General features: G+C 37.1%; 1 protein-coding gene across 14 annotated transcripts in view; it reads left to right on the top strand.

Moving 5' to 3' along the window:
- The window catches only part of PDE1C (phosphodiesterase 1C), a 369,737-nt gene that overhangs the window by 195,243 nt on the left and 152,652 nt on the right, over positions 1-21,842 (top strand). For 4 of the 14 annotated variants that reach the window (XM_084509306.1, XM_084509315.1, XM_084509313.1 and 1 more), the window contains one exon: positions 10,142-10,204. The exons of the other annotated variants lie outside the window; for them this stretch is intronic. In XM_084509306.1, coding sequence (XP_084365432.1) covers positions 10,142-10,204 — 63 coding nt within the window. The remainder of the gene's footprint in view (positions 1-10,141; positions 10,205-21,842) is intronic. 14 annotated transcript variants of the gene reach the window in all.

Genomic DNA, 21,842 nt, shown 5'->3' with positions numbered 1-21,842 from the left:
ATATATATTTTCGTAATATAATTGTTGTATTTTTTAGATTTATGTTTTACAGACACTGTACAGAATTGTTTTAAGATTTTAGATCACATTTTTTGCTGGACCCTGGAAATACATACATGCTATTCTTGCAACAGCTGAAAGGAAACCAGACTATCTGTACCAATTTGTAAGAAGTTATTTGCAATCCCTACATTTGCAAGGCTTGTTCCCTTTTTGTTAGAGTAAGACTAGTACGAAATTAAAATTAGGTTCAAAAGTCATAGACTTTAATAAAGATTGTTCTGTATCTGAAACTCAAACCAAAATGACTTTGAGAACTATACTTTTTTTTTTTTTTTTTTTTTTTTTTTTCTTACGATACTTTGGCACTTCTGTTTCTACCAATTGGAACCAGACAAGATAGTTCATATATGAATTTGGAAGCTGCATGGGAGAAGAATAAACCAAGTCTCCTGGCACCTTCCTATTGGGTTAGTTTGGCTTCTTTCAGTGACATCCAACACTCTTCACACTGACTTATTTTTAGTTAAATTGAAGTGGCTTGCTTTTTTCTTTGAGGTTTTGCAGTTTTCATTCTTCATAGACATGGAATGTAATTCTGCTTTTGGGTACACTGCTAACAGTGAGTGTTCATTTCAATTTTAGCTGATCTCAGATACTTTACAGAAGCGTGCTCAAAGAATTAGATTAGAATGTGGTAAGGGGATGTAAGAGGGAATTCTTCTCCCTTGATTTACACATAATTTCTATAAGAAGGATAATAAAACTTCATGAAGAACTCAGTTAGGCTCTATATTATGACTTACTAGACATGATCTTCCTGTAAAATACCATTATTATTATTTTATTTTTTTTTCCCTGAGAAGTGAATTACTCAGATTTGACGCATGCAAGCCAGTGAAACCTCCTTAGTGAAACCTTTACTGGTCATGTTGGTAGCACAGGAGGAAGGAAGCTAGGACAATTGCTGCTTGTGCAATCCCTCTATGACTAAACACATTGCTCATTTTCTAAGTCTGGATGAAAATGGTTTACAACACTAGGAAGGGGCCTTCTTTTGATACAGCTTGACATAGTTGTTAGCAAAGGCACAAGCTGCTCTGTAGAACTTCTCTTTTTATAATTTTCTTCTAATTTGCACTGTAATTTCTCAGTGTTCACAGATCTGTATTAGTATGTAAAACCTTCCAGTTTTACTCCTTGAAATAAATGTTAACACATTTATCTCCAGTCTTTTCTTTCCCCAGCTGCCATTTCTCATCCCTCTTTCCTGAATGCAGTTTTTTTTCTAATCCACAGCATAAGGAAGATAGGTGGTAGTCTTGACTCTGTATCCCTTTGGTCTTCCACTAACTCATGCTACACACACAAGTACAGAGTATTGTCTCTCAAAAAGCTTCCCATCTAAGGGAAGGTGCAATAAACAAGTGGGAAACCATGACATTTGGGATTCCACTGCCACTTTCTGCTCCAAGGCTGTAGCACTTTGCCCTTCATTTGAATCCACAAGTTCCTAGGGAATAAACACCAAAAGAAGGAAGAAAACAAAAATAACTTATATGGACTTTTATTTTACTTTAATATTTTAGTAATTTAATATTTTATTTTCTGAATGTTATATTTTTTCTGGTCAAACAAATAATGCCAACTGCTATTAACAGGTTGACCCCTCTGAACCAGTGCTTCAAGTAGTGTGTACATAATCCATTGATTTTCCCATCAAGTATTTATAATGTATGAACTGTAGCACCTTCTAGGCAGTTTTCAGTATGCTGGGTAACTACAAAAAGCTGGTCACTTAAATTATCCTAAGATGTAACATTTCCATGACTAATTCAGAACCCCCATGTATTAGCTGTGTCTCAAATTCAATTTGAATTGATAATGAGTTGTTTTAATCCCTCTCTTTGATTTAGCGGTCAGACCAGAGGACAACATTGAGGGTGGGTGAAAGAAGGATAGAGAGAAAGAAAAAATGTTAGTGTCTGGCATTATTTTGTCAGTTAATGTAGCAGTGAGCCTTTATTCTCTGGGAGGGCAAAATAGTTGAAGTCCTGTACAAGCTTCCAGCTTTCAAAATCTCTCACTTCTTAGATTCATGTCTCCTTTGCAAATAACAAAGAGGGAATCGTAAGGCATTTTGTTAAAACTCCTTTAAATGCAATAGAAGAGGCATTCTTGCTGAGATATTTTGCCTCACGGGAGAATCAGCAAACTCCTGGCAGTGTTACTTTTTCTCAAGAGAAATTTCTCACTTTAAATGTGGATTACACTGGAGCCATTAAGAGGTCTTATCAAATCTGGGAGAACTATAAACCCACTTTCCCTGTTGTCACACCAGAGAATTTTCTTTTTTCATTTCTACTGATTAAGCTTTATGTTTATTTTAGAAAATTCTCAATAGTTATCCAAGAATTATGATTATTTTTTTCCCCCCTAAATGCATTTTATTTGCCCTGTTGTCCTGCCTAATTCAGGTTGATAACTTGGGTATAGTATTTTACTTAAATGACAGGTTAAGAAGAAGTCATCTATATCATTGTATCTAGCTGGACACTACACTCTCTCTGGGCTAAATGATTTATCACACATTAAGGTGAAAACATCTACAAGAATCTCGTGTGAAAACATTGACAGCTCCCTGCTGAGTGCCATGCCATCTCCACAGCCACAGGGGAGCACAGTTAGTAATATATTTTGACAGGCTGGCTTCCAAGTGTTAACACCAAAAATGGAAAATAAGCCTTAAGTAGTAGCAAAGGACTTGGGCTTCTTTTGTGTGTGCATTAGTTTAAAGAAGAATCACACACTAATATGCCTAATGCATGTTATTGCTTTCCTAACTTGTATGATGAATCAAATACTCAATGAGCACCATCAGAGAGAAAATTAAGAAGCAATTTACTGTAGTTTTTGGATGGTGTATCTCCCTTCATTAATCCCATCCATATGTTGATGAGTCAGAAGAGTTGCAGACCCTGCTACAGAATTTCAGGGTTTGAATTAATATTATGCTCCTGTGGATGATGTTAGACTGTCATTTGTACAGAAGAACAATTATTCTCCTGGTGGGGAAGTTCTCTAGTAGAAACATCCAGTTGTTATTATTTACCTGAACATAATATGCTTCACAAGGGTTTCATAAAAATATCCAAGTTGTTTGATGATATTCAGTGATAGTAGTGTGCCTGGCTGCAAAGATATTTGAGTGCATGCACGTAGAATAGACATGTTAGATGCATCCAATTTAATAAGACTGATCTCAACCTCTCAGGAGCAGTTAGGCATTGTTTCCAAAGATGTGTTGTTTTTTAGTTTATTTATTTATTTTCCTACCCCCAGCCTGATTTAGGGAACAATTGTAGTAGAGAATTGCTTTGTTGTTTTTCTTTCACAAGGCAGGACTTTGGAAGTCTGGACCTCCAGTGCCTGGTCAGAAAAACTTTAAAGTTTGTGCTTTTTTCCACATAATTGCTGAATCTTAAAAATCATATTGATTCATAGGCTGCTTAAACCCACATTCTCCCTCAGCTAGCTACAGCTGTACCTTGAGAGAAAAGAAAAAAACAATTGTCTGAACACAATAGAAGTGGTATTGTTAAATCATGATTTCTTTCTGATGTTATTAGTCTTAGTGGTGCATGTAATTAAGGTTCATACATTTGGAAGACTTCCTGATTAATATTTACATAAAACATGTTTTCACGTTATGTTTAATTATTTTCTTGATTAGGACAACCTATCTTAAAAAAAGGATGAAGAAAAATAATTCTGTTCTCTTAAGTCTGTTGTCAGATACAACGCTCTATGCAGTGCAGAAAGCTCTCTGTAGACTTGCTGATCTGTGAGACAGTTATTCTAGGCTTGTAGACCACTGGCTCATCATGTTGTGTTTCAGAGTCTGAGATGTTAATAGTAATGAGTGGATAGGATGAAAGTGATTCTTTCTCAAGTTCTTGCTTGCACTTCCTGGGAAAATTCACTGCAGATAGCATTTTTTTTCCCCCCCTCTTTTCTTTTAAACAAAAAAACAAGTGAAAGAAAGTAAGTGACAGATTCTGATAACATTTCAAATGAATCAGTTCTGTGCATGGAATACATTTATTCTGATTTTTTATTTTTAATCTGCTAAAATACGGTCTTAAACTCTACTTTTTCTCTCCTGTTCTTATCAGAACAGATAATACTATAACTGATTTCCTCATGAGCTTATAATTCCCCTATTGATTTTTTTTCCCTAATAATAACACACATAATAATATATAAACAAATTCTGGCAGTAGTTATTGATTACTGACTAAGGGATTCTCAGTTTTGTCTTAAAGTCAAGACAGAAATACTTGTCAGCATGAGTAGTTTTGTGATTTATGTCTCATGGTTTTGTGAAATAAGTTCTTGGCATTGGGACAGCTGGTTAAGCCCCTACAAACATGAAATGTGTTGAATGCTTCAGGAATGAGCAGACACAGAGACTAAGCTACCACTTAGCTAAGTGTCTAACCACTGTTGGTCTGTGATCATGTAGTTTATGACTACAGCAGAGCAAAGAAATAAAAAAAATTTGGATTATGAATACTACCTGTGTTGCATATAGATGAGTTCAATTTCCTAGGCAGTCAGTCCAACATCTTTTTCCTCCAGTAGATGTGCTTTGAAAAGAAAACCAAGAGTGTCTTATGTAGTATTCACCCTCTGAAAAGCAATCAGCTTGTAGTTACTTTTTCTTTGGACTGTCTAAGCTATAGAAATGGTTGCACTACAGCTTTCTTACAAATTGCAGTTATGATATTTATTTCCCCCCCGGCAATACGGTGAATGTTTTCAGACTGTAATGACAAACACTTCTTCTGGGAGTTTCTGCACTAAGAAACAATGCAGACAATGACTTGCTCTATTTCATACTATAGCTTCAGTTTTAATGACTCGTGAGGCATAAAGTACTCGAGCACCAATCTGTTTATTGACAGAGCTTAAAGACACCAAGGACTGAAGTGACAGTAGCTGTCATTAATCAGCATTCCTGTTGCTATCTGCAGAAATGCTGCATTTAGATGACCATTTGAAAGAAAACTCTAAATGCTGGACCAGATGAATTCCTCTTCAGTCCTGTCCTAAAGATTACCAAGTTGAGGGGCTGGAAGACTGACAAACAGTGTAGCTTCTAGAGGTGAGAGCTTTATCCCCAAAGCCTGAAGGACTCTGTCCTTAGCACACACAGCTGTCACCTAGAGGAGAGCAGTGTTGGAGGTGATTCAATGTTAGGGTCTAGAAGGATTGTCAGAGCTACTTCAGATGTGGCTGTCCTCTTTTTAAAAAATGAGATGTGAATTAACTGGAGGTACAACAGGTTCAAGCAGAGCTTGAAAACAGAGTGAGGAAAATCTTAAATACTTGAAGGTTTTGATTCTCTTGGGACCCAACTTGAAGTTTGATGGCAGAGACAGCCTCTCATGAATTTCTCAAGACTTTCTAATGAACATTCCCAGTATATGTATTCAGCTCAGTTTCATTTAACTCCAGTTCTTAGCTGGATGGTCCGAATACTGAGTGTGCACCACCTCAGTTATTTTGTCTACAGAACCCTGTTGGCAGGTTGGCACTATGCTGTTTGTCAATGTCCTTGAGAAACAATGAGAGACCAGTGGCAATCAGCATCAACTCTCACCTTTTTTATCTCCAGAAAGCAGTATTCAGCCTTTTCAGCAGAGCCTTGACATTGTGCTCTAATCTGAATTTAGAACTGAAACATTTTGGAACAAAAATATAATTAAAGCTGGGTTTGTCTCATCATCAGTTGTCCAGTAACCTTCACTGAGGAGGAATTTAAAGAATAAAAGTAAAGATATTTCTGAATTACAGCTATCCTCTAATGCTTCAACAGTAATAACACATTAATAAAAGAGTTGCACCGTGGTTAGATTGGAGATGGGGCTCAGGTGGTTTGTGGCTAGTTCAGGCCAGTTAAAAAATGACAGAAGGTGATACAGAATCTCACAGATATTTGGAACCTACAGGAAGTTTGTCACACCACTAGCAAAGGCACACTCTGCCATGTGGATCTGGAAGTTTGTGAGTTGCTCCTTATTAATCCAGTGATGGAAACATGGATGGCTTGAGAAACCTGTCAGTGTCTACAGACCTGCACACAAAGAGGTTGGAGCTGCAAAAAGTGTAGGTGGAAGAAGACTTATTTAGTCCTTTCATTTGAAGGAGATCTTAGAAGTTGAGAGAGAAGCATAAGCAGGAATATTAGAGGTGATAAACTTAGTAGACTCTTTGCTATGTCTGCTAGGTCTCCAGCATAACTCAACAAAATGGAGGTATCCTTAGGCCTCCCATTTGAATTAAATGAATCATTGGTCTTGTGCTTTTGTAGTGCTGGTGTGTTGCCTCTTGTCTTTCACATCTGATTGTAAGTCCTGTAAATGGACTTCCAAAACTTGAGTCTCTGCTGATTCTCTGAGATAATTTATTCATAATGAACTCTAAGTAGGATCTGCTGGCTGGATTTAGGAAAGGACTATCTGAAGTATTGCAGTGGGAAAACAACAACAACAAGAAACCTTATAGCTCTCTTACATTTAAATAGGGTTATGATTAACATCTGGACTGATGTATATTGACAGTTGATGGGGACTAGTTAGGTGAACAAACAAGTAAAATTCCATGTGCTGAAGCAAATAGGGAAAACAGGGTAAACAAGGACAAGGCTAGCTTTCTCTGATGCCTACTTTCTAATGTCTGCGTATTATGTCTTAATTTGGAAAACTGTTTTAATGTAATAAAGGCAAATATTAGAACACTGACCTGTTTCAATTGCCAGATGTTGGTTGAAAGGATGTAATTTGGGTAGCATCTTCCTTCAAAGCATCTTACACACACAGATACAGTAAAAGCTTTCAATCTGAATAAGGAATGTGTTACCCAGGCATCAGATTTTATGAGCTTGTGATAAGCTTCTGTCTGTGGAAGGAACTCAGCTTGAGGAACAGGTATAGAACATAAAGGAAAGCATGAACTCAATAGGAAAGACAAGTTAAAATCTTTGTTTTGAAATAAAATTATTGACATTTGGTAATTTGTATTTTCAATGCATTAATAAATGGCATTCATACTTTTGGTCAGGAATACACAGAGGAGTCTTTCAATGGCTACTAAGTTTGTATGAAAAGAGAACAAAGACATCACATGAAGTTAGTTTAACTATACTGAGGTTTTTCTCTTTTGTAAGTAAGATGTCTAACATACATTTTGAATAGGAAGGTACTCAAACAGTCAAAACTATTCATTTGATAATTCTGTTTCAGCTCAGTAGTGTTTCCCCACACCACAAATATTTCTTTTGAATGAATTTGCTACTACTGTTCTTCTGAAATTTAATTGGAACTCAACTCACTGAAAAGTAGAAAGCTTTTTATTTGATGAGAAGAATAGGTATCAGAGATCTGAAGAAGGACTTGCATGTCTGGAACCATGTCTGCCAGCTCTACCAACTAGTCTAAAACATTAAATCTCAAACAGAGGTCTTGATATAATTGCCAACGCATAGACATCCTGAGTTGTTTCACAAAGCCACATAGCCTCTGGCTTCAAAAGTGTGTGGGTCTTCTTTAGGTCTTGTGTGCCATGCCTTTTGCTTCAAATGCTGAGGGCACTGCAAACATCGTAAGTATGTTTAGGTGACTGATTATTACCCATATTAGTGTGCGAATTCAGGCTGAAATACAGTTGAAAACTGTGTTTTGCCTAACAACCAGGCTTCTTGTAGATGGTATAGAGACATCTTTTTGTGTATGCTTAAGTCTTTATAGAGGACTTTCCAATGCAAGAAGAAACACTGCTGGCTAAAATGTGGAGACTCGATGTGTTCTGCCTGTTTCAAAGGTTTAAAATGTGTTAACTGATACATAAAAAAAAAAAAAATATCTGTTGTTCAAAAGCTATTTTATCTCAACTTACATATAGTGTGACAGTCTGCTTTCAAGCAATGTTTAATGTGGATTTCTACACATGGCTCTTCTAATCTAGTGTGAGGAGATACTGGCAAAAATATTCTGGGAAAGGCACCTTTCATCTGCAAAGATATCTTTTGGCCAATTTTGACCACCACCATCTTACAAAGGAAAAGAACAACCAAGCAAATATGTGAATGTTGACTGAATGCTCTTTGAGCTAGGAGTGATTCATTCTTAAAAGCTGATGTCTTTGAAGCAGCGCTATTCGGGGGAGAACGATACAGTGGATAATTGCTCAGGTCTAAATGGAGCTCTGTGACTGGATCAATACATAGAGATCCCTTGGTAGTTTTCTTGCATACCAAGTGTGAGAAAGCTTCCAGAGGATCATCATCTTAGAAATGTTCACATTACATATTTAGTCACTGGTGAAACTAACAGTTGTGACTGAAGATACCTTAAAGCTATTTTTCCCCTTGTGCTTTGAATAAGTTAACTGTCTTCCTTCATGCTGACCTTTTCTAAACCACGCTAAAGCATGCTTTGTAGACAGCACATGGCCTCTTTTTTTATTTAGTGTGTATTCAGCTTGATGAATACTCAGACCCTCTAACTGACTAAAAGTATCCTTGATAAGAAATGGAAGGAACCCATGGGAAGAATGCATCCAAGGCAGCAATTTTGTTTTCCGTGGACTACTTACTCTTGCATGGGACTGCAGCACCTCATTCTGTCACTAAGAACAGCAGTGACGTATTATTTTTCATGATACAGAGAGATAAAATAATCTAATTGTGGTAAATTAGCTTGAATTGTCACTTCACGTTGCTATGCCTGAGACATTTTTTTCAGCATCTGTTTACTGCCTGGGCCTTATCAACACTTCCCAAGCTGTACTGTTTGGAAACTTTAGTCTTGAAAGTTTGCCAGTACTGCTGAATAGTTCCAGTAATATATACGTATTGTTTTACTACCTGTTTTTTGACTTCAGTAAGGGGCTACCATAGACCACAGGCTGAGCATGGCATGGCATATGGAGAGTCTTACAGGGATTCAGTGATATGACACTGGTATCCTTTCCAAAGGATACAGCAATAATAAAAGGGGAAAACAACCTAGGCAACTGGGTAGATTATGAGACAAAGCAATTATGTAGTTCTTCAAAGGATCAAAATGCTCATCAACTTGAACTTACAGTGTCCTGAATGGAAATATGTACTTGTTTTAAAATTGCACTGGTTCTGTTTATCAGATAGGAATGTTATTATATGGTGTGAATCATCGCAGAGAATAATAAGCTACAGACCTTGCAGAAAGGAAGTTGCCCCTTCTGGAAAAATACATTTGCAGGAAAGTATTGCATTTTAGGTAGTATGACCTTGCCTAAAACTCGTATTTCCCCTTTGCTTTGTTTGTTATGTTTAACATTCCAGTCCTCTTATTTGTTAGTTTGGGGATAATCAGCTGCAGGTTTGCAACTCTGTTGCAGCTTCTTAAAATGAATTAAAATTCACTTTTAATACTAGTTCAAAGTACCTCTAAACCTTAGTTAAACAGTTTGTTAAATTTGACAGGCCACTTTTCACCTATTATTTTATTATTTTTAATAATTGCCTAGTTAGTCTTTTCTCATCTGACATTCAAATATATATATATAAATTCCTTGTATCTACTGCTAGTCTAGTAAAATATCATAAAAATTATTTTGTACGGATGTTTTCCACTTACTCCTAGTGTTATGTAACAGAAACAAATTAGAGGGGAAATATTTTGTTATTTGGCACTTCTCAGATTATGAAACAGTGTTTACTCACTTAAAATACTGAGCTCATTCCATGCAGGAATAAATCTTTAAAAGGTATTATTTATGGAAAGAAACAGTACGCTTCCTTCAGATTTTAAAGAAGGGTTTTTAAAATATTAAGGGTCAGTGGTGAAACCTCACTGAAACTTCACAGGCTGCTTAAAATAATTTATTTATTTATTTATTTTAAATCCAAATGCATAAGGATATCCAGAAGCCTGCAATCAACTTGTTAAGAGTTATTTATTGTATCTTAAAAAAAATATATAACATATGCTGTTCTAGCCTTTATAACAGCATTCAGAGTTCAGACTGTTTTTTTTACCCTACAGAAAGGTACTGTGAGAAATGCTGAAGAGCTGATGGACTTTCTTTATTTCAGGAGCTTGTTGTGGGAAACAGTCGTCACATTTGAGCGACTCCACAGTCTGATAATTCACATACGGTCAGTCACTGTGTGCATGTGTGGGTGTGGGGTGTAATAGGGCAGGCAAAGGCAGGATGACAAAATTTTTGCTTAGGTTTTTGACAAGCTATTTATGTGACTTTAAAGAAAAGGAAATTAATAAGCAGGTTGAAACTGGCTCTTAAAAAATTCCTACTGATTTCAGTTTGAACAACATTTCCCACTTAGGATTTTTGGAGGTCTGTTCTCATCTGTCTTTCATTCCATCCTTCCTCTGGACACTCACCCCTCCTCCTGTAGGCTATAATCAGGACTGAACAGAAAGGCTGTAAGGACATGGTCTACAATACCACATACAAGACAATTCAAATGCATTTTGAAATTAGTTGCATTGTAACTAAGCAATGATGCTTAGTCAGAGAAATTATTTCTTAGGCCTTCATTCTGTTCTTATGTTGGATCCTGATTTCAAAATAACCATCCAGATAAAAGGATATTTTATATCTGAATAATGAAAGAGATACGCAAATGAAGGGTGGCATGCTGAGGTGTGGGGATGGAGCTAGAGCTGACCTGGTAGACTACCACCAAACCCTACCCGTCTTAGAAATCCTTTTTTTTTTTTTTTTTTTTAACAGTCTCAATTTCTCCATACACAGCCTATTTCACACTTTAGATTAGTTTTCTTCTCTCTGTGTTTTCATTTAACTCACTGTATGTACTGGAACTCACAGGGGTAATTGCTGAAAGGTCTAGTGGCTTTCAGGATGGAGTTATAAGCAACTAATACAGGTATTTGGGGCTAAAGCTGTGGCACAACTGTTGAGTTAGATAAGTAACATGAACAGTCTCCAGGCCTGAAGAACTAACAGTCTAACCAAGACAGGCCCAAAACAGCAACTTGCACTGGGAAAACCTGAGAAATGGGAGAAATTGCTATTTGTTTTGTTCATTCCTGCTATGCTGTCAGTTGCTGCCTGTTTAATATTATTAGGGATGGTTGTTTTCACTGTAGTGTTTGGCTTCAAGTGCCTAGTTGATTTTGTTAACAGCTCTTGTTAAGAGTGGAATTCATCTTGCCTAATTGTTTTTGTCTGCCAAGGGGACATTTAGTAGAAGTTGACTCTTCTGAGTCACCCTTCACAGAGGAACTGTAGAGCTTAAAGAGAAGACCTTGAAGAAAACAGTAAACATCTATTCAGATGGCCAGTGTTAGGTGATGTGACTCCAACCTTGTTTTGCCAAGGTCATTTCTACAGGCCTATATGCATACATGACACAAGCTGCGGGGTTGGGACTGTATACCTGACCTTATATCTCATAAGGCTAGCTGTTCGTTCATTTAGTAGGGGACTTATTTATTTGCTTGTTCACGTATTTATTTATTTATTTATCTATTTATTTTTGTGGAGTATTATAAGCATAGGAGTGTTGTCCTTGCTTAGGTAATGGTAGATTATCTAGATTTTTCTTTAGTGCTAATTTGTCTTAAATATAAGCCCCTTTAACACCTGTCTCATGTAAATGCATGTATTCTTGGCTAGAAAGGAAAACACATATGTTAGTTATTGCATGTATGTGGAAAAAATTATTTACCACTGAATACCAGCTTTCCATTGCAGACAGATCTGCAATTAGATCACTCAATTAGAGGATTCTTTTCCCAGAATCACAGAATTCTTCAGGTTGGGTCTCAGGAGGTTCTGACACCAACCCACCAACCTCAAGTTGCCTCTGTTCTACTCCCTGGCTCTCCTCAGGTAGAAGTTCTTCACCCCTGGTTAGCCCTCCAGTGCACATATCAAGAAATTATCCTTGACAGTATCCAGAAATACCCTAGTTTGCCTGAGAGGACCATCTCTATTCTTTGTATTCCCTGAGTACTTTTCCTGAATAGCATATATGTCTGTCCATCACAGCATGCCAGTTGTGCGCCCCATTCCACCATGTCTTTTATTCCAACCTTCCTGTAGTTTGGTGACTAGTTCCTCTTGTTATCCTTTTTTTTTTTTTTTTTTTAAATCAAGCAGGAGGATGTATTTGTGTCTGTAAGTTTGAAATAGGTACCTTTTGCTTTACCTCTAACGGTCCTGGAGTGTCTCTTGTTTTTCTGCTGCACCATCAGCTTTCCAACCTTTGAAAACTGGATTATAATATCCCTCCCATGCTGTTCCTAGTTTAAAGCCTTTTCTCCAATTTGTTATGAGGATCTCAGCACCCCTTAATACTCAGTGAGGACCTCGTGTCATAAAACACCTGTCTACAACACCAGCAGCATAAACAGGCAAGTTGCTCTTTGCAGCTTCCTGAGGAGAAGCAGAGAGGGAGGTGCCAGTCTGGTAACTGATGACAGAATGTGTGGGATGACTCAAAGCTGCAGCAGGGAAGGTTCAAACCAGACATTAGGAACTATTTCTTTATGGTGAGGGTGCTCAAACACTGGAGCAAGCTTCCTAGAAATGTGGTTGATGACCATGCATGTCAGTGTTTAATAGGCATTTGGACAACACCCTCAATAATATGCTTTAATATTTGGTTAGCCCTGAAGTGGACTAGCAGTTGGACTAGAAGATCTTTGAAGGTCCCTTCCAACTGGACTTTTCTATTCCATTCCATTCCATCCTATCCTACGCTACACTACTCTTCCATCCTGGAAACCATCATGAATGCAAAAAAGAGTAGCTAAATAAATTCAAATAATTCAATCTCCTAATAAATTATTCTTGAAGCATGTATCAAAAGCCCTAACTAGCTATACTTCGTTATCCCTACTAAGTAGTTAAGAGATGATATAGTTGTGTGATTGCTGTATTCGAAGATGATGGATATAAACAAGATAAGTTTATAAGCAAAGTTCATAAGGTAAGTTTTCTAGTGTTGGTACAAGATGTTTTGGCTGTACGTTTCAGTCTGAAACGCAGATTATGAATATTTTTCATATATGTGCAGTGTAATTTATTCTGGAGCACAATGGCAAGAACTGGAATGTAATGGAGACAGTAAGGATCAAAACCACCTGGATATCCACTTACACTGGCAGAAATAATGGAGAAGCTTTCACAAGGACTTTTTCAAATCACTAGCTAGGAAATTCTTTTTAATGATGGCTCTCCAGTTTGCCAGACATGTCAATAACAAAGATATATCGTGGTGATGCTTGGCCAGGCTTTTGCTACATACTGATACTAGTAAATGAAGTTGAACCACCTTTTTTGTATTGGTGTTGGTTGTATATGTCTTGAAAGTAGTTTGTAGGTTAAAGGCTTCTTAACTGGTGTATTACCTTTTGCCTGCTTTTGCATGGGAACTCCGACTCTGGACATAATTCCTGGAAGGATGAGCTCTGCTCAGCCCCAAAAAGGTAGTCAGAAAGCAAACAGAAGGGAGATAATATTCAAGAGATTGAAAAGCTCTTCTGAGAAATGATGGGACTCCCACCCTGTGAATGTTGCATTTTCTTGGTAACTCTCTGTGATAAAAGACAGAGCAGACAGAAGAAAATTCTACAGCCTGGTGATGAAAATGATGAGGCTTTGGTGTGAGGAAAGATTAGAAGGATGAAGACCATTTTATTTAAAGATGAGATAAATCAGACTGTGTATTTTAGTGTCCTTGAAACAGCCAATTTTATAGAGCAGGTGTTAGCTCTTTCCCAGACTATAACAACCAGAAAAGAGTAATAAGTAATAAGAAGCATTTTTTTTCAATTCAATAAATAATTCTGTCCCATCAAGCTGTGTGTAAACCAGTATCAATAAAGTAAATAGTTCATTAGGATTCACACTAGACCAGCTACTTCTACAAAGAATGAGAACAGCTGCAGTTAATTTATATATAATAAATGTTTTCTGAAGGCTATAATCTTTGGCCATCATCTTACTGATGTGCTCTGCACTTTGCTTTCTGAGCATTTTTTGCCAGCTTTAAATATGATCCTATCTGAAGGGCAAGATATGTCAAGTGAAAGAGACAGACAAGTAGTTAAGCAGTCCAATGCTCTTCTTAAATCTGTTTCTGAAAGTTCTATGAGAAAGCCAAGTTTGCTAATAATTGAATGAGGAAGAGCAATATTATATTGTCCCCATGTTCTGTGAGAAGTCAACCCTAGGGACTGCAAAAACCTTTTAAAATGATGATGGAGACTCCATTAACATTCTGCACATTTATTTTTTTTTTTCACAATATATTTCTTTCTTTCTTTTTTTTTTTTTTTTTTATTTTTTTTAATCTCTCTGTTAGATTAAAAGACTTAAAAATATTTGTTTCTTTTCAATATACAGGATGATTAGAGAAGATGAACTTCTCTTTGTAATCACTCATTGTAACTATGTAATCACTCATTGTCATTCAGATATGAATTTGATTCAGCTGAGTGATTTTTAAAGAACGCATGCATAAATTCCAAAGTGAAATATATTTCTCTAGACTGATCTAATAAATACTTTTATTTTGTTAATAGGAAAGGGAGAAAAAGTGATGAGAAAGTCTGTCAGCTTGTTGAAAATCACAAGTGATCCTACACTGGTTTCATTTAATTGTAGCACCAGCAAACTTTTTTCATTAAAACTTTTCAGAAAGTAGCAGTCTGAAAGAGCTGATTGCATTGCGTATCTTTAGTATGTACTGTATCTACTGTATGGCAGAAGGATGAAATGAAAAGAAAGCAAACTGAAACCTAGGAAAGAAAAGGTCTTTGGCAAGAACAAAAGGAAAAATGCGTGTATTTGATTGTTTAACTCATTTTGCTGATGTACAGTAAATTTCTGGACATTTCAGATGAATTGATTTTGGATGACTGGATGTATTACCAAATGATAAGAAGTTTCAAACTTAGTCACTCTTTCAAGAAAATGAGTGTGTAAATAACTTGATACATTTCTAATACATTTTGTCTTTGACTCAGACTGAGTTCAGTGAACCTGGTGTCTTAATAGTTGGGAAGTCCTAATGCTATAAACAAGGCTTCACGCAGAGTCAGGTGTTATATACCCACAGCAGAATGGCAGAATCTAATCCCCACATTTTACTAAAATACAAATTGGCTTATTTTTAGGGTTTTGATGTTTGATTTCATTATGGACTCATTGCCTCCAGTCTGAATGATATCATGGCCCAGACTTGGGGAAGAGAAGGGAAATTGTTTTTCAACGAATTTTAGGGATAAATTGTCATTAGATGCTTATAGTCACATTGCACTGGCTTTGAAGGGAGGCCCAAGAAGATGAATTTTGCCCAGTGAATGGATGATGGGCGTGCAGATGGCCTATTAATTTCCTATTTCGTGAATTTTCAAATGAAATAACTTTACATGACAAATGGTCCAAATGAGTCGGAAGTAGGTGATGGCTAAAGAAGAAGTTTTAAGTAGAAAGTAAAGAAGCTTTAAGTAGAAGTAAAGTAGAAGTCTTAAGTGATATTTTATTGTACTAATCTAGTCAAAATACCGTAAGTAACTGCAGTATTAAAGGTGCATGTAGTATCAGACAGAGTCTGAAGGGAGGAACAGTATATTTTACTGGATCAAAATGTGATAGAAAATGAAGAAGCCTTTAGACAAACAAGCCTGCCTTCAGGTATCTCTACCTATCTATAGGTATCTATAGGGCCATATCTCTATGGCTCTGAAGCTCTTTCTCCTTCTATCACAGTTGCAAAAGTGTTAGTTCCACAATTCAGAATAAGGTGAACCACTTCTTGGCATGGAAATAGTCACTGGTTAGAGCAGCAGGGGTCAGAGTCACTGATTAGTCTCTCCAGATAGTGTTATTAACGTTCCAAACATCACTCCTTATTCATTTCACCCACTTGAGTCTGTCATGTCCTTTTGTGCTGATGATTCTGAGAACAAGTTTGACATACAGTGTATAACAGATGGGCAGCTAAAGTAGCTGACTGGGATAACATTTTAGCTTTCCGTAAGGGACATGGATTCTTTACCTCCAAACATTGTTTTTTTCTTCCTGTAATTGCTCACATGTTGTAGGAAACCCATCTAAGTTAAACTGTCTAGGTCTGCATGGTTGAGAGAACTGGGTAGATGTCTGGGATTTCCATCTTTGCAAGTCTATGAAAAGCTCATCTGTCACCTATAAACTGAACATGTTTGGCTGTACTCATCTCCATCTGAAAACTGATGATGGATTGTTGCTAAGTAAACTCAGCATTTGTTTGCAGGGAAGAACCTATTGTGAAACATGTGGGGCACAGACCTGTAGCTGCAATATCCACACTTCCACTCTTAAGAACTTGCCAGGCTAAGATTGATTGTTTTCTCAAAAGCACAAATTTAAATAAGTTAACTTTTCAGTGTTTCAAAAGAAAGAAGGTTTTAAAGTTGCATTTTAAAGTGCGTACTGGGCAATATGGTTTTGCTTGTTTTTTAAGAAAAATATGAAAATGTTGAGAGAAAAAGGAGAAAAGAAACAAAATAACTCATCAGTTTTACAAAACATGTATATGACTCATTTTAGGATTGACTGAAGCCCCTGTGCTCAACATTCAGATTGTGCTCTGTTGTGCTAAAGGCTATTTAAAAACGATGTTCTAAAGTCTGTCCAGCTTGTCCAGCAATACCACAGTGGGATAATACAAACTAGAGACTGGCTGAGGAGAAGTGAGGAAAAAGGGAAATCGAAATGGTTGGCTGTATGTGGTTTTCAGGCCATTCAGTGAGCTTGCTGTGTATATGAATGTTGCAAATTCATGTTAATACTCAGTAAGGTGAAATCTGGAGACACACCATACCTTATTATTTTTCAAATTTTTCGCATCTTGACTTGAGATAAATTGATTCATGTAGGATAAAGAAGAGTGTTTAATGGCCTAAATATCCATTAGGAAAGTTTTATGTACGTGGATATCCACTACTGACTAACTTTAAGAAGAATTTTGGATAGATTTGGACATTGATGTATATTAGGATGGCAGTTCTTATTTTCCCTTGTTAGTAAAAAAGCAAATTGAATGAGGACTTCATTTGTACCATTAAATAATTGTAGTTTGTAATGAGTTGTAAAGGGAAAGTTTGTCTTCTCATGCAATAAAGTAGTTCTTTATTATGCTTGTGATCAATTAGGAGAAAAAAGGTGATGCTTAGAAAAGATATTGTTCTCAAGAGCTCCAGTGTTACTTTAGTAATTAGAATCCTTGTGAGTTAATATTACACAGATCTGAAAAAAACGTTATTTGTTCATATTTATAGAAAATATCTTAATGCTTCTGTATTGCTTTTGACTTTCCCTCTTTTTAGATGCTTGACAAAGGGGCCAAGTAAGCCTCAAGTAGAAACAACACTTTGCACTGAAAATAGATCTCCTAAACCACCAAGGTTAACTTTCTTTCTCTTTTCTTGTTTTTCTTTCCCTCTTTCCCTCTCCTTCATTCCTTCCATCCATCCATCCATTGTTTTTTGTTTGCTCTACATGGAGAATCTCATTTAAAATGGTGTAATAGAATGGCAGAGTTTGCATTTTGAAACTGTTCTCTTCCCAGGGAAGTGTCGATTCTCTTTTGCAGCTTGCTATGTTATACTAAGTGTATAAGCAGTTGGTTTTGGCCGCTATAGAGAAGTGGAAGGACAGATTGAAGCTATTGATGACATCATGTCCATAGTGCTTTGTAACTCTTGTGAAGTTTTCACGTTTTGAGAATTGCCACCAATATAATATTGGAATGCCATAAAAAAAAAAAAAAAGCAAACAAACAACAACAACAAAACACACATATTTGACCTAGGCAGAGTTAAGAGAGGTTTGGTTTTGTTTTGTTTTTCAAGTTTTATGTAGACTACAATTCTTAATTTCTGTGAATTCCGTTTATTTCTACCTGACTTTTGCTTCCAATTTGAAGATAGGGACTTCCACAGGTATTATTTGTTAAGCATTCCAGCTATAATAAAGTTGCAGTGCCATCAATTTGTTGCATTATCAAAAGGCCAATTGCTTAATGTACTTGAATTGGAACTTGCTTCAGGCACAGTAAGAAAGCAACTCTGTGACGAATGGCAGTTAAAGTTAAAATTGAATATGCTGCTCTGGAAAAGTATGTTGGCATTTGCTTTTTGCTTTAACTGCAGAAACGTTGATGAAGAAAAGATTGAGTCTAATAACAATTGGGCTTGCTTTGCATAATATTGTCTTATCCATGCTATAAATCTTTGCCAATATCAGATTCACAGGACACAAAGCTCACAGACTCCTCAAAGCTTATTTGTGAAAATGCCAAGCTTTGAGATTCTGAAATGAGGCTGGTATTAAAAGATGCTAAAGAGACTTTTTCATTTTTGGTATTATTGAAAAATAGCTTCTTGTCTCTACCTTCTCTCTTTAGGAATCATACACATAGAAGGTAGTTGTGAGAAGTATTGGAAACTAACTTGAGTTTTTATATATTAAAGGTGTATATACAGCTAATCTAGCTGAAGTTCTCACACAGCTTTTCTTGGGATTTTGCTGTTGCAATTTTGAACAATTGCAACATGTCCAAACATTAAACATAATACATAAAAATATATATATAATATATATACATAGATAATATACTTGTTGAACTTCAGAACTTTCATTTTCACTTGATAAAACAACAACAACAAAAAAACACTACAAAGTGGAGGAAATTTATTTTTTATGTCTGTCTTTGTTCTGGGATAGTGAAATTTTGTGTTTCATTTTTTCCTTCATAGCCTTGTATTCAAACAAGCATGTTCCTGATAGCACTTACTATAAAGGAGGCTATATCAACCCTCCAGAGCTTGAGAATGCTTTCTGCCACCTAGCTCTCGGTGTGCTTTGCAGCTGGGTCCTATTTCAAGTTAAGATAAGACTTGCATACCATCTTTCCCCTTGTGCCTGGTTTTCCATGACAAGGGTAATCCAGCCTGGGCCAGAAAGTGTTTCCTAGCAGCTATGGTGTGCATCAGTTTGGCATTGTATGAGAACTTGTCATTATTCGAGTCTGAGTTTCTCTAGCTGATTAAACCCATGTGTTTTATTTCTCTACATCCTCTTCCTGAATTTTGAGGCATGGGTTGTTGCACACATTAGCAAAACCAAGACTAGCAAAAAGGCACTGAAACAGGTCAGTAGTATCCTCATTCCAGTCACTTTTTCAAATAATAGCCATTACATGTACCAGAAAAAAAATAAAAATAAAAATACCCCATGCCTTCAGAGATAGCATTCTTTGTAGTTTTTCAGTCATCTAGTTTGCCTTTCATTTTGGAATAGTGTTTGGTATGCTTGCATATATATGTAGGCAAATTTCTCCTTTCCAGTGCTGGAGGAGTAAGTTCTGTAAGATTTGTAATGAGGATCTCATTTCTAATGAAGTGTTCAGTGCAGCTCTGAGCCCTTTTTATTAATAGCTGTTGTAGAGCAGTTTATAGAGCAGTTTATTATTTCTTTAGATCACCGCTTATGTGAAATCATTCTTGAAGTATATATGAACAGCTAATGGTCATAGACTCTTTATTGTGTATATTTGATATCAACACTGATTATAAACTCATGTATCTTGTTGGAGCTTTCAGAGGAACTGGGTTGCCTCAAGGCCCCAGAACGTTCAGTGACATGGTTCTGAGAGAGATCTCTGGGAAAGACAAAGATTATAGCAACTGCTCATAGACAAAAAATCCTCAAAATGCAAGTCTCAGAAAGCTTAAAACATAAAGCAGAGGTTTTAAAAATAAATCAGAATGCTTATGCAAAAATGCAGTGGCTGGTGCCATAAAACACATACATGATTTTTGATGGGTGGAAAGTTTCCCAGCCAGTTGGTTCCATTTGGATCCTGGCCATGTAAGGGTGATTTGGGATGGAAAGGGCTCTAGACAATTTTGGCATGGAGGTCTCTGGATGCAGTTTTGGATAAGTCTTTGTGTCAGGAGGGAGGTTGTCTAATCCCTGTGTCTGGCATTTTCATGGGAGGGTCTCTGTGTCGCTAGCAGATGAGACTGCCTTGTCCTGGGGAGGTGACCCTATTGGGGCGCCTTTCTTCATCAGTAGCTTTTCCTTCTCCTCCTTAGTCTCTCAGGCTGGGCTGCCTCATTTTAATGGTCTTCTCTGTACCCGTGTAGAGATTTCTGTCCACTTTGGAAAGTGTCAGAGTGAGTTTCTACCCTTCAGCACATTTGTCAGGGTGCGCAGAGCAATCCTTTAAGAATGCACTGTGAGCTGGGTTGCTGTTTCAGGATTGCTGTATGCAGGAATACAGGAGAAAATGCTACAGGTATAAAAGCTACACACTGTTTTTGCTTCTGATGCAGGTGACTGAAGAAGTCAAATTTCCACCCCCCTGTGAATTAATGCCTTCCCTCCCCACACCCTGGTCAAGCAGTTTTGGAGGTGAACAGAAAGGAGTGTAGATTGTGAGAACAGCTACAAATGAGCCATATGGTGTATTTTATAGAGCTGTCCTGAAGGAGTGACACAGTAACCTTGGCTGTGACCTTCCTCATTGCTGCTGGCTGTTACACAGAGCGTTTCTAGAATTAATCTGGTGCTCTGACTCAGCCGTGCTGACGTGGTAGACCTGCTGTAATCAGTGGAGGAAATTTGCTCTCACTTGCAAGCTGGTGTGTAGGCTTTTCCTCCTTTTTAATAATGTGTTCTGAAATGTGTCTCTTCTTGGCTCCTTCCCTAACAGAAGAAGAAAGCTCAAGGATTTTCCCTGTGCAGTCCTCTTAGAAAACTCTTAATAGAGAGGATTTTAATACTGATGATTATATACAGTGCTAGCGGCGTCATTCAAATTGGAGTAACTGTCCAGCATTTGCTAGTTATGGTGGCTAGCAATACTGTCCAGATTGGAGTAACTGTCCAGCATTTGCTAGTTATGGTGCACTTATCCTGCATAAGCACTGGCAGGACTGGAGCAGGTGAGTGTGGAGTTACACATGGGTGCTTTTTATTTTAATCCTCAAGGATTACTGCACATTTCACTCACATAACAACAGCATGAAGAATTTTGTATATAAGTATCGATAACCATGGCACATTTGCATATCAACTGCACCTTGATTGCAGACTGGCTATGAGCTACATATGCCATTGTGTTTCATGGGTTCATTTGGTGGATGTGGTTTGCCTGGGCAACACCAAGGTAAAAGTGGAATGCCACTTGGCATTCCCATACAGTTCTGCTTTTATACGTTTAGTCCTGAAATACAGTATATGGCTTCTCACCCTCCAGCACAAACCTTGTCTTGATGAAAAAGAATCAGGAGTGAAAAACTGAATGGTTATTTTCTAAGGCTTATGAAGGGCTGTTAGGAAGCCATCAAAACAACCTCCTCTGTGTGAACTGAACCAGATTTAAGTTGGCAGAAACCAAATGACGATCCATAATTTACTCGGCTCCCTCGCCCATCCGCTCCTCCGCGCTTACAAAAACCTTAATCAAAATATTTGAAGGTAGTTGACAGAGCTGAAAGTGAGTAGCTTCAGTCAAACAAGAAGAAATTGGTGTGATGTTCCAGATACTTTGCTTCTATAAATGGATAAAATATCTCAGTAAACTCCAGTGGAGCTTAGCTATTTTAAATTGGCTGAGAATTTAGTACCAGACATTTTACATCATACTAATTATGCATTAGGCACTGCTTTATGACTACGCCAGCATTTTGATGGAAATAGATCTTAGAGTTTTGGTTTGGGAAGTGCAAAACACTGCAGATAAAAAT

The sequence above is a fragment of the Aythya ferina genome (genome assembly GCF_964211825.1).
Source record: "Aythya ferina genome assembly, chromosome: 2".
Classification (NCBI taxonomy): Eukaryota; Metazoa; Chordata; class Aves; order Anseriformes; family Anatidae; genus Aythya; species Aythya ferina.
The sequence above is the reverse complement of the archived record's forward strand: the minus strand, read 5'-3'. Positions and strand labels throughout refer to the sequence as shown.